This window comes from Nomascus leucogenys, chromosome 11 (genome assembly GCF_006542625.1).
Source record: "Nomascus leucogenys isolate Asia chromosome 11, Asia_NLE_v1, whole genome shotgun sequence".
Taxonomy (NCBI): Eukaryota; Metazoa; Chordata; class Mammalia; order Primates; family Hylobatidae; genus Nomascus; species Nomascus leucogenys.
In genome coordinates this window covers 28,903,563-28,915,700 of record NC_044391.1, presented here as the reverse complement: position 1 = coordinate 28,915,700, position 12,138 = coordinate 28,903,563, and the positions used below count along the sequence as shown (strand labels likewise).

At 36.6% G+C, this 12,138-nt stretch overlaps 1 protein-coding gene across 1 annotated transcript in view; it reads left to right on the top strand.

The window, feature by feature from the left end:
• Positions 1-642: 642 nt before the first annotated feature.
• COL28A1 (collagen type XXVIII alpha 1 chain) overlaps positions 643-12,138 on the top strand; it is a 175,351-nt gene continuing 163,855 nt past the window's right edge. Inside the window, exons 1-3 of the mRNA XM_030823080.1 lie at positions 643-766; positions 3,600-3,760; positions 4,607-5,163. Coding sequence (XP_030678940.1) covers positions 3,637-3,760; positions 4,607-5,163 — 681 coding nt within the window. The 5' untranslated portion in view covers positions 643-766; positions 3,600-3,636. The remainder of the gene's footprint in view (positions 767-3,599; positions 3,761-4,606; positions 5,164-12,138) is intronic.

Sequence of the window (12,138 nt, the reverse complement as noted above, 5' to 3'; positions counted from 1 at the left end):
CTTTCCTAGAGAGAGACCAAAATATTAACCGCTATAAACCTCTCATGTTATAGTTTGAACACATCTTAATAAATGATTAAATCCACTCTCTCATTTCATAAGTGGGGAACTGAAGCCCCCATAAGAGTTAGGGGAAGAACTATGACTATACTCAGACCACTCTTTCCCTGTATATTATATATACCTTTTATTATAAAAAATTTCAAAAATCACAGAAATACTAAGACTAGAACAATGCACACTTATGTATGTATCATCCAGCCTTAATAACAATCAAACTGTTGCCTCTCTTAAAAAAACAGCTTTGAATCTGAGTCTGGTGTCATTTATACTCCTTCACAGAGATGTTCAGAACCAGTATCTTAGAGCACATCCGCCAGGCAAAGAAATGTAGCAATAGAAAGAGAAGGACATAGCATGAGAAAAAAAGGCAGGCTGTCAACCAATGCCTAAAATGTAGAAAGTTCTCTCAAGTTGTTTTTACAATAGTCTGGAAAACACAGTCTCGTTCTGAAAGGACACTGTTCCTTTAAATTGCTTACTGATCCCACCCAGATCTTGCACCCTGGCCAAATGCCTGACCACTCTTGCTTTGACTTAGTCGAATAAACATGAATAAAAGACTGCAAAAGATCCTAAAGCAAAGACACTTTTATTTCCCACAGAACAGAACAATATCAAATAGCTAACTTCACCTCCAACCACAGTCCTTGCTGTTGGCATTTACTCAACTAGTCTTTAATTCCTGTTTGACAAACTTTATAAGGTAAGACATAACGGATTTATTTTAGTCACTTGAAATCAGATAGGACCATCAAGGAACTGTGGAAGACTAAATGACTTACTTACATACTTATTAGGTGAAGAAAGCTTGTCAATAGTTTGTATTCTCTGCAATTACTTCAAATCAATTATTAGAAAAATATTAACATTGTTAAAATGTAGAAATTTAAAATTATTTTGAAATTGATTTTTAATTTACAGTCTTCTAAATTGTTTTACAATGATGTTAATATATTTTAGGACATGTTTTTCTTAATTTGGAACAGGGTTTACAATTCAGAATTAGTTATAGAATACTTTATAACTTGGCTAATTTGTCAATTTGAATAAAGTCTTTATTCAATCATTTTATATTTGTGTAGAAACTGAGATGCAAACATTGTAACTAAAGTTGGGTGGTGAACTCTGGTATAAGATCATTTTATTTTTGAAAAATTACAAAAAATAAAGTATCTTGGATTTATTTTTTGATCCTGATATTTACCCCAAATAAATTTTAGGCCAAAAGTAAAAATATGGTATTTGATTAATAATTATGATTGTTTCTGCATTTATAAAATTTAACCTATAGTAAACACAGAGGTTCACATTTCTTTCACTTAACTAATGGCACTGTTTCTTCTGAAACCTATTTTGCTTGTACGTGACATCAGAAAGAGAGAAAGGTGAGAATTATTAAAAACAGAGGCAAAATAAAACATGGTAAAAAGTGATTAGAAATGAATGGGCTCTCAAGACGCCAAATTAATAAAGGAGAAAGATGTTTCAGGGAAGCAGTAGAACTAACAAACTAGAGAAACAAAACTAGAGAGGTATGAAAATGTCCTCTGGCTACAATAGAGAAACAGAAAGAAATAACAAGACTTTGGCTTGGGAGGGCTAGATTAACAATGTCAGAGCAAATGAGAATAAAATATGAGATATTGTGATTATTGTCAATGGAAAAGTTATGTTTGTGAATATCATATATACAGGGATAAGTTACAAATTCATGATTATATGCCAAGAAAACAGTAAGAGCAGGTGCTTAGTTTTGGGAAAAGATAAATCTTTATTTAAAGCCAGTATTTCTAAAACCTTACATGAAGGGTTTTGAATAGTTGCTTGATTATGTTGCTCATGAAATCTTGCTCAGTTCTCAATGGAATTCAATTCTCAGTCTCTTATTTCCAGAACTTCTGAGATGTTCCTTATGGTATGAACTCAACCAAAGAGAAAAGTCATATGAATACCATGGCCATGGTGTTATTCCCTTTCCCCTTTGAAAATGCAATAACAACTGTGTTTTTCACACAGCCTTATCTTTACACTAACCTTCAGAGTTAAAGTTGTATGTCATTCATTTTTTACTTGGTTAGCAAAGGGATAACTTGAGGAGAGATGGCCTTTGTGTGTTCTGCTTCCTTAGCACACTTCTTGGTTTTGTTTTGTTTTTAATACCCAGCTGTCTTTACATTTTAGTATACCTTGTCTGAGGATCAGTTGGCATTTGGCCAATTGCTACCCAAGATGTTTGGTCATACCTATCCAAAGTTCTTTTAATACACTTCCAGCTGGATGATGCTATGTGAGGAGCAGACTGTGGCATGAAGCCATCCATTGGTCCTCTCCTAACCCAACAGTTTTGTTTCCCTTTGGGGTTTATCCATCTGGCATGTATGAAAAAAGTCAGTCTCCCTCTCACTCCTCACTGCCTTTGCATATATTTCCACCCTCTATTCAGAGTCTGGAAAAATCGTGCTCATAATTTCCCAGATTCTTATCCCCTGAAGGCAAGGTGCCAAAGAAGGAAAATGTGATTCCTTTTCCAGAACTCCTGAAGTCAATAAAGTTTCAGCAGGCAAGCATTTTTAAGCCATACTAAGTATTGATTTGAAATAAGCTTTCTTGTTCCCATTCTCTTGGGTATACTGAGGCAGCAACACATAAGTCTTCTCCTCCCAGGGAAATCTGTGAGTTTAAGAGCCATTTGGTGTGTAGCTAGGCATATTGACTGATGAAGATTGAGGATTTTAATAAAGAATTAGATTTTTCATTGTTAATCCACCCAGAAAAATAGTTTCATAGGGCTATTCAGAGGGGGTGCTTCTTGGCTTTAAGTCCCGTTTCTGTCCATTAGTTCTTTTAGCCATCACTGGAAGAAAAGTGTTGCTTTTAAGCAAATCTATTATTTTTGCTCTCATACTCTTTTGATTCATTGGATATGCAGCTTGGAACCCCTGGTGGAGACAAAGTTTCCAAAGCTAGCGTAGAAAAGAGAGATGGGGTTCTATGGAACCAGAAAGGTCATTTAATTTTTACCTTGACCTCTGAACTCACTGAAGTTATGTGTGTAGTATTAAGCCTGAAAGGGTGGTGGTTGTCTACAATTCTACAAAATACTAGATTTGTCAGGAATCAGTTATAATGAAAGTGAATGAAATGACCATATAGCAATCTGAATTCCCCCTGAAGAATTTGGAAGTGTCAATGCACACCCTGTGATTGAACCACAGTAATCATATAGAGTGGGATTGAAATGTTTTTAAATGGCTGTCCCAACTCTATGCTCCTCATAATACAATGGGGAATTAAGAATACTTAAATATAGTTCTTTGAATATATAGAAATATTCACTAATAAATGTTTGGTCATGGTGCCATGATTTATTTGGATTGAAATCTTTCAAAATCTCAATGTGAATATTTTTCTAGAAATATGAATGAAAACCTCTTTTTTCCAGTCACATGCCAGTTTTCAACACTGCTGGCTTGAAATTTAAAAATAACAAACACCATATTTTATTAAAGTATTTGTAACTGACTTTTCTATTAAAGGTGCTACAAGGCAGATGATTTTTCACCATCTACCATAATGTGGAACGGATATTTTGTCTTCTATCTCCTGCTTTTGTCAGCATTTACGAGTCAAACAGTATCCGGACAAAGAAAGAAAGGACCAAAACCAAATTTGCCTGCAAGGAAAAGTGATGTCCAGGGTAAAAAAAAAAATTGTTTGTTTTTAAGTTTAGCCTGTTAAAAATACTTATGTGAATTTTTCTAAATAGCATTTGATATAAATAGCAAGCCATATACATGTATACATGTGATAGTCTACTTTGATAAAATTATATGATGATAATATACCTTACATACTTATAGCACATCAGAGTCTTTAATAAGAGCACTTGTGCACTTATTATCTCATTTGAGCCTCACAATAACCTTGTAAAATAGGCAAGACGGAGATTGCCACTTATAGTATAGATTAAAAAAATTGAGGTCTTAAGAGGTCGAGTGGCACACTCAAGGCCATAGGCAAATTAACTAGTGAGATACAGAGCTGGGATTTAAACTTAAGTTGTGTTTAAGTTAGGTTTCTTCTCCACTTACTCTTGGTACAAGGGGTATAGTCATTTTCTCCCTTGATTTCAAGAAAGTAAAAAAAAAAAATAGAGACTCACCAATATGACACAACCTGAGAATTAGAGTATCATTTACTTCTAGACAACTATGCTCAGTGTTAGTTGGATTTTTAAAATGTGATGCATCTTGACTTCCCATTTCCTCCCACTTTCAGCAGGTTTAACATTGAAAAGATGCTCAGAATAAATGATATCTTATTTATTTTTAATTTGCATGATTTTACAAGGAGAAAATAATTTATAAACTTAGACATTTAGTTTTTTACAATATAAGCCTTCTGTCCAACGTGTCTCTCTTACTCTCCTCACGCTGCTCTCAACATCAAACAATATACGACACACCACTTAAGGGCTTTCCTTATGCAAATTTGTTTCATGACAGGAATAATTATTTTGCCTAACCTATTTATTCTGTTTCAGGCTCCATTTGTTTCATAGATATTGTCTTCATCGTGGACAGCTCTGAAAGTTCTAAAATTGTCCTCTTTGATAAACAGAAAGATTTTGTGGATAGCTTGAGCGACAAGATTTTCCAATTGACTCCTGGTCGCTCCTTGGAATATGACATCAAACTGGCAGCCCTTCAGTTTAGCAGCTCTGTCCAAATTGATCCACCTTTTTCTTCCTGGAAGGACCTGCAGACATTTAAGCAGAAGGTCAAGTCTATGAATTTAATAGGGCAAGGTACCTTCTCTTATTATGCCATCTCCAATGCCACTAGGCTACTTAAGAGAGAAGGGCGTAAGGATGGTGTGAAAGTGGCTTTGCTGATGACTGATGGCATCGACCATCCAAAGAATCCAGATGTTCAAAGTATTTCTGAAGATGCCAGAATTTCAGGAATATCATTTATCACCATTGGACTTTCTACGGTAGTCAATGAAGCCAAACTTCGTTTGATTTCTGGGGATTCATCCAGTGAACCCACTTTACTGTTGAGTGATCCAACCCTTGTAGATAAAATTCAAGATCGTCTGGTAGGTACCTAATGGGTTGGTTATACAGTTATCGTCATAATATTGACATATTTGTTGTAAATTCCGTAAGAAGAGATACTGGGTTAAAAAGATGGAGAAAATGAGAATTCACCTTGAAAACAGAAAGAAGAATCTTTCTGAAGTGTCACTCCACTTTCTTGGCAGTTTAGTCCAGACAATCTGGAAAAGTTCCAGGCTAATTCCCTGGAATTGCATTCTTAACTTTATTGCTAGCTGATGCTGAGGATTTTGGAAGGGGTTACTTTCCAATCATATACCTTAGGCTCCTGTTTATACAGCCTACAATCATGAACATTGATGACTTATATTCAGGTTGTGCTCAACTTGCGGGGTTAGGCTATATTTGTACTAAGTTGGTCTTTTCCCATTCCACATCTGTACAGGTATTTTTGACATAATTTTGACATATTCTCTCCTACTGTTCTAAAGGACTGAGTATTTTTGACTCTGTCTCACCTATTGTTACCTTATGCTACTCAAAGTTCATAGACTTCCAATTTTTAAAATTACCTCCTTGTTTCTTAGATGTTCACAAGCCCATCCAATTTAAAATCATCTGCAACCTGCAGTCAAGCAACAGTTTCTCCCATCAAATCAATGAGTCCCACTTGATAGGTCTGGTCAGCTTTTCTTTGTTTATTGCTCAGCTGTGTGTAAAAGCCTTTCCTTGCGGCTTTATAAAACACACAGCACCACAATCAAAAGGAAATCCCTCTTCACAGTATTTCTCAAGGAGAAAACTCCTAGAGATAAATTGGTTGATTTGGTGAGTGTTAAAAACTGATTTTCTTAAAAACTTGGATTTCTTTGATTTCCTGAGAAAGGAAGGCAAAGGTGTCCTTTATGTACTGAGCGTTTCGTATGGCTGTTTTCTACAGCTTGCACAGAAAACTCAGGCTCTATTTCAGAGATTGTTTTGCTCCTTTTGTCTTATCCCTCGATCCTTTTCTCAACATTACTCTTATCTTTTTACTCTCTGTTGTTTTCAGCATAAGATCTGAGGTTTTCTTACCTAAATAATAGCTCTTAGGTATTGAGTACTCTCTCTGTATTAGGCATTTTCCTGAGCACTTTATATATTTTATTCAATGTTTGCCACAATCTTATGATGTAGGTACTGTTATTATACCCATTTTGTAGTTGAAAATTTAAGGCCGGTGAAGACCTCACAGTTTGCATGCTTAACCCTATAAAGGCATATTGAGAGAGGAAATAGTAACCGCTTTTTAAAAAAAGATTTTCTCAATCAGAACTGCTCTGAAACAGTTTAGTAGCAGCCCTCCTCCAAAGTTACTATTGTTTCTAGCCTTTTTTCCTTGGGGATTCGGGGTAAATGGGAGAATTATGCCTAGATCAGAGATACAGCTGATGGGCCCAGCCCTGTGGTGCTCAAGGTAAGTGCTCACTCTGAGCAGCTCTTTTGCATGAAAGGGAAATTTGTAGTGGTTCCTGGCTAACACTTAGCCCTGCCTGTGCCATGACTTAAGGGGTCCTTGCCACTGAACATAAAACAGGGGGCTCCAGCAGATGCGGGAGGGAATCCTGGTGATGTGATTATGAGTGGGCTGTTGTTACTTATTCATCTTCACCTTAAGATGGATAAGAGCTGACCATAGAAGATGCAGGACAGGCAGCTCCTTGTTTGGCCACATGTGTAGGCTCAGGTTGTTCATATTCACACCGGATACACCCTCGCTGAGAGCACCTGCTTCACTGAGAACACAGGCTCTTGGCAGTAGACTGGAAGCAAAACTGTTTGTCTGTTCCTGGGGAACCAGAAAATGACCGAATAATATTGCTCTTCCTTAGCATCTGGCGACTTCAGCTTGTTTGTTTAGCATCTGTGATTTCAGCTTGTTTGTTCAGATGGAAGCTCCATGAATAAACCACTTTTTAGAAGGAGGTGCTGCTTTCCAAACACTTCCAGGATCCAAAGTGCTTATTAGGCTCTTCAAAGAATGGTATACCAACTTTCAATGTTTCAAATTGCCACTATCTAGAAGGCAGAACTTGACTCTTTTTTTTTTTTTTTTTTTTTTTGAGACGGAGGACGGAGTTTGCTCCAGGCTGGAGTGCAGTGGCACGATCTCGGTTCACTGCAACCTCTGCCTCCTGGATTCAAGCGATTCTCCTGCCTTAGCCTCTCAAGTAGCTGGGATTACAGGTGCCCGCCACCATGCCTGGCTGATTTTTTTGTATTTTTGAGTAGAGATGGCCAGGCTGTTCTCAAACTCCTGACCTCAGGTGATCCGCCCACCTCGGCCTCCCAAAGTGTTGGGATTACAGGCGTGAGCCACCGCGCCTGGCCCAGAACTTGACTCTTGATGAGACCATTGGAAAAATTCTTTATCTAATCCCTTTCTATTACATCTTTAGTTGAATTTTTAAACTTTTTATTTTAAAATAATTGTGTAGTTGACTTTTTAAATAAGTTAATTAGGTATGATTTAAGTACACAACTGCATCAACTTAAAGGGCACAATTCCATGAGCTTTTGACATAGGTACACACCTATGAAACTACCAACACAATTAGGATAGAGAACATTTCCATCACCTCCCCAAATTGCCTCATATCTCTTTGTAAGACCCCATTTGCTCCTGAGCTACTGATCTTACTATTGTGACTCTAGATTTATATATACTTTCTAGAATTTTATACAAACTCAAATAGTATGTATTATTTTTGTGTCAGACTTCTTGTACCCCGTATAATGATTTTCAAACTCATCAGGGTTTTTTTCTGTATCAGAAGTTTACTCCCTTTTATCATAGAATAGATTTTAATTGAATTTAATGGATACGAATGTACAGAATGAATAGATTCTTCAGGAACCAAGACAAAACAAATCATTGCAAATTCCTTGATGCCTCTAGTAGGAATTATCATGTAAGAACCCCATAGAAACATTTTAGTTCTGAATTACCCGAAAGAGACTTAATGATTCCAAATTGAAGGAGACATGTAATATATTTTTATTGCTATTTTTATTATAATTTACCTAATAGTATTGAAACCAAAGAAACAAATTCAACCCAAAGTCCAGGATATATTACTTGGTCCTATAGAAGAGTAAGAGAGGATATGTGAAAATTAAAAACAATTTTTTCCCTCTATTGCCTTTGATGTTAAGTATTTAAAAAGCCTTTATGGAAATAAGGGTTGTGACAAATTTGTCTTTTTTTTCTGAAGGATTTTTTAAAAACATAAATTTAAGGTATTCCCTCCCTCACATACCAAGAAGAGATCAATGTGATGATGTCTATATCATCTTTAGAATCCTATGCTTTATTAATCTATTAATTATGATCACTTTCCATTTTTTCAAGACTTCCTCTGTTTAAGGCCTTATTTTTGTTTTCTGTTTTAGATTTTATAGTGGCCGTTTTGCTACCATTTTAAGTTGAATTTTTTGTCACAGGGTTTGTTCTCCTTGCCTACCAAGTGCTTTGCTGTCATTCCATGTGCTGTGATATTTGTCCATTCACATGTTTTCTGTCCCCTTCCCGTAGCATAAACCTTATACTCTTTGAAAAATTGGTGGTTGCATTCTAGCATTCTGGTTTCGCATATATAATATACGTGAATATACGCCATATATATATGAATCCATTAATGAAATTCTGACTGCATCTTCTTTTGCTCTCATGAGACCCTTGCCCTATTTATCCCTTCCATTGAAACTCAAGCATCCCCCTAGTCTGTCAATGAACATGCCCTCCCCTCAGGCTTTGACACTGTTCTCCTTGCAGCCCGCTTCCCTGCCTGAGTGCAAGCCCTCGCCACCTCCCAAGGCCTCCGGCTCTGTCCATGTGGGCCCTTCCGTCCACTCCCTTTAAATGTCCCTCCTAACTACTTCCTTTGTCTTATCGCCCACACTAGTCCTTATGACTTTTTTCCCCACAAACTTTGACATATAGGACAGCATACCATCAATGGGTGGTCCTTTGCATTCCTCTCCTCAAAACCATCCAGAAAACCCACCTATTCCAAGAAACCATCTTGTTACTGGCTCCTGCGACCCTGGCCTAGGACCTCCTTCCTACTCGGGTTGCTGTGTGTTGTCCTCTGTTCCTGGAACTTATAGCCTATAAGAGCCCTCAGGGATGGGGCTTTGTTCTTTGTTTGAAACAGTCTTATCTATTGTGTAGTTTTGTGTTCATTTTTGTTTCCATAGAAATATTAATTCCAGCAAACACAAAATTAAATGAGTTCCAAAAATAGTTTTTTGCATTGCTATGGTTTTAAGCCTTATGCCACATCTTTCTAAAGAGCAATATGGCAAAGAAGAAATTGAATTTTGAAAGAAAGAACTGAAAGAAGTATAAAATTACACATCAGGCACAGTAAGAGCTGAATTCATGAATTTAAAAACTGATTAAGATATTGCTTATTGTGGCTGGGTGTGGTGGCTCACGCCTGTAATCCCAGCACTTTGGGAGGCCGAGGCAGGTGGATCACTTGAGGTCAGGAGTTTGAGACCAGCCTGGCCGACATGGTGAAACCCTGTCTCTACTAAAAATACAAAAATTACCCTGGCGTGTTGGCGTGCTCTGTAATTCCAGCTATTCCAGAGGCTGAGGCAGGAGAATTGCTTGAACCCGGGAGGTGGAGGTTGCAGTGAGCCAAGATCATGTCACTGCACCCCAGCCTAGGTGACAGGGCGAGACTCCATCTCAAAAAGAAAAAAAAAAAGATATTGCTCATTGTTAAAAGATTTTAAATGCCATATATATGACATTTAAATTTTTCTTTATTTCAGTAGTGGTTTTTAAATATTACAATTTGACTTGAATTATTAGTTGTTTTACTGCCTCTGTTGAACTTCTTTTTTTTTTTTTTTTTTGAGACGGAGTCTAGCTCTGTCCCCCAGGCTGGAGTGCAGTGGCTTGATCTCAGCTCACTGCAAGCTCCGCCTCCCAGGTTCACACCATTCTCCTGCCTCAGCCCCCGGAGTAGCTGGGACTACAGGTGCCCACCACCATGCCTGGCTAATTTTTTGTATTTTTTAGTAGAGACGGGGTTTCACCGTGTTAGCCAGGACGGTCTCGATCTGCTGACCTTGTTGAACTTCCTTTGAATTTCTTTTCTCTCTCCTTCTCCCAGAGGAAACCACTCTCTGATGTGGTTTGAAATATTTTACATATTTTAATAAATCAGATCATATTGTATGTATCTATCTACAACTTGCTTTTGCACTCAATGTTTTTTTGGAAATTTTGTTGAAATGTGTAGATCCAATGCATTCACTTTAACTGCTGAGTAGTATTTCATTTGCTAATCCATCCCACTATTGGCAATTATTTTATTTACAGTTTTTCGTTACAAAAAGCAATGAATGCTGAAATGTGCAAGTGCAAGAATTTCCCTGTGGTATGTCTAGAAAGGACGTCAGGATAACAGGCGAAGGCAAGAACTGTCCTGGCAGCCTAGTGATAAAGCATGTCCATCTTCAGCTTTGTAGGCATAGCCAAATGTTCTACAGGGGTTAATACCATTTTAACTAAAACTATCAGTGTATATGAGTTCCTATTTCTCCATAGGACCTCCTAGCTCTTAAAGATACAAGTATCTCATCTGCTTTCAGCCTGGTTTTACATGGCTAGTAATTTAAAATCATTTGGTTGGGAAGGGTGGTAGGTGAGACTCGAAATTTTGTAGGTAGTGTCTGTGGCTAGGGTTTTATAGCTCCTGAGATCATGTAGTCAAACTTTGTCCTTTTTCATATATGGAGAAAATTACCTGGAAGGATTGGATGACTTGTCCAAGGCCACATAGCTAGTTAATTGTTGAAACGGGATGGAAACCCAGAATGACACTTAATTCCCAGCCTAATTTTTTCCCTATTAAATCGTTAAAGCATTTTGTTATCTTGTCCCTCTATAGTATTAGTTTGTATGGAAATAATGTAAAAATAAAACTAAAGGGATGCAGCATCCTTCATAAAGCTACATACTCTAATTTAACTTCCTTGTTAGCTTTTGCATTTTTAATATCTTGCAACAAATATTCCAGTGCTTGTTCCTTCATCTTTCTATTTTATTGTATGTAAATTACCCCTTCAGATGAAATCATAAGGCACTGGTTTGACACATAATTTCTAGGTTAAGAAAGTACTAATTCTATATGTAAACATAGGTTAGTTTCTTTCCAGCGTTTGACTTCCAACATGGCCTTCAGTGCACTTGCCAGGTAATATCCCACTGAATTCAAGTATGGTAGTGAGGCCTAGGTGTTGGACAAAAACAAGATCATGACATTTCTGCAAAATTATAAATTTAAAATAGTTTTGAAAAATATTCTGGCTAATTCATTCCTGTATGGTACATATGACATGCACTGAAGACTGTCAGGAGGGGCAGCCCAAGTGTGTTACCTCAGTTGAGTCACATTATGGTGGAACCATGTTTCCTTATTGCAAAGCAAGAGGTTGAGTCTGATTGACTAAGACTCATTAAATTTGTTTTTTTGTTTTTCATAATGATCATTTTTTATTATGAAATATTTATTACTTTTCTATCACTTAATTTTTTCCCTAACTTAGCCAGTTATAAATGTAGGTCCTCTTTTACATAAGCAATGCATATTGCTATGAACAGTTCAAAATTTTTACCAAAATATTATTCCTAATAATGTTTAAATTTAAAAGCTGAGTATCTTTTTTTGCTTCTGTTGAAATTCTATAAATAAAGTATCCTATTACAGGCTTTTCAAATTTGAAATAGAAAACTCCTCTCGTAGTGATCATAATAATGGAAATCTTTGTCTTCTCGTAATTCAGATCATCTCAAAAAATGTCACTGGACTTTGTAATTTTCTCTTTTTGAGTTTTAATATGATCTAACACCCATTAATATTTCATGAAGCTATGACTGTATATTGTTTTAATCTTGAAAAATAAATCATAAAAAATAGATGCATGTATATGTGCATAGGGATGGAAAAAATTGAAAA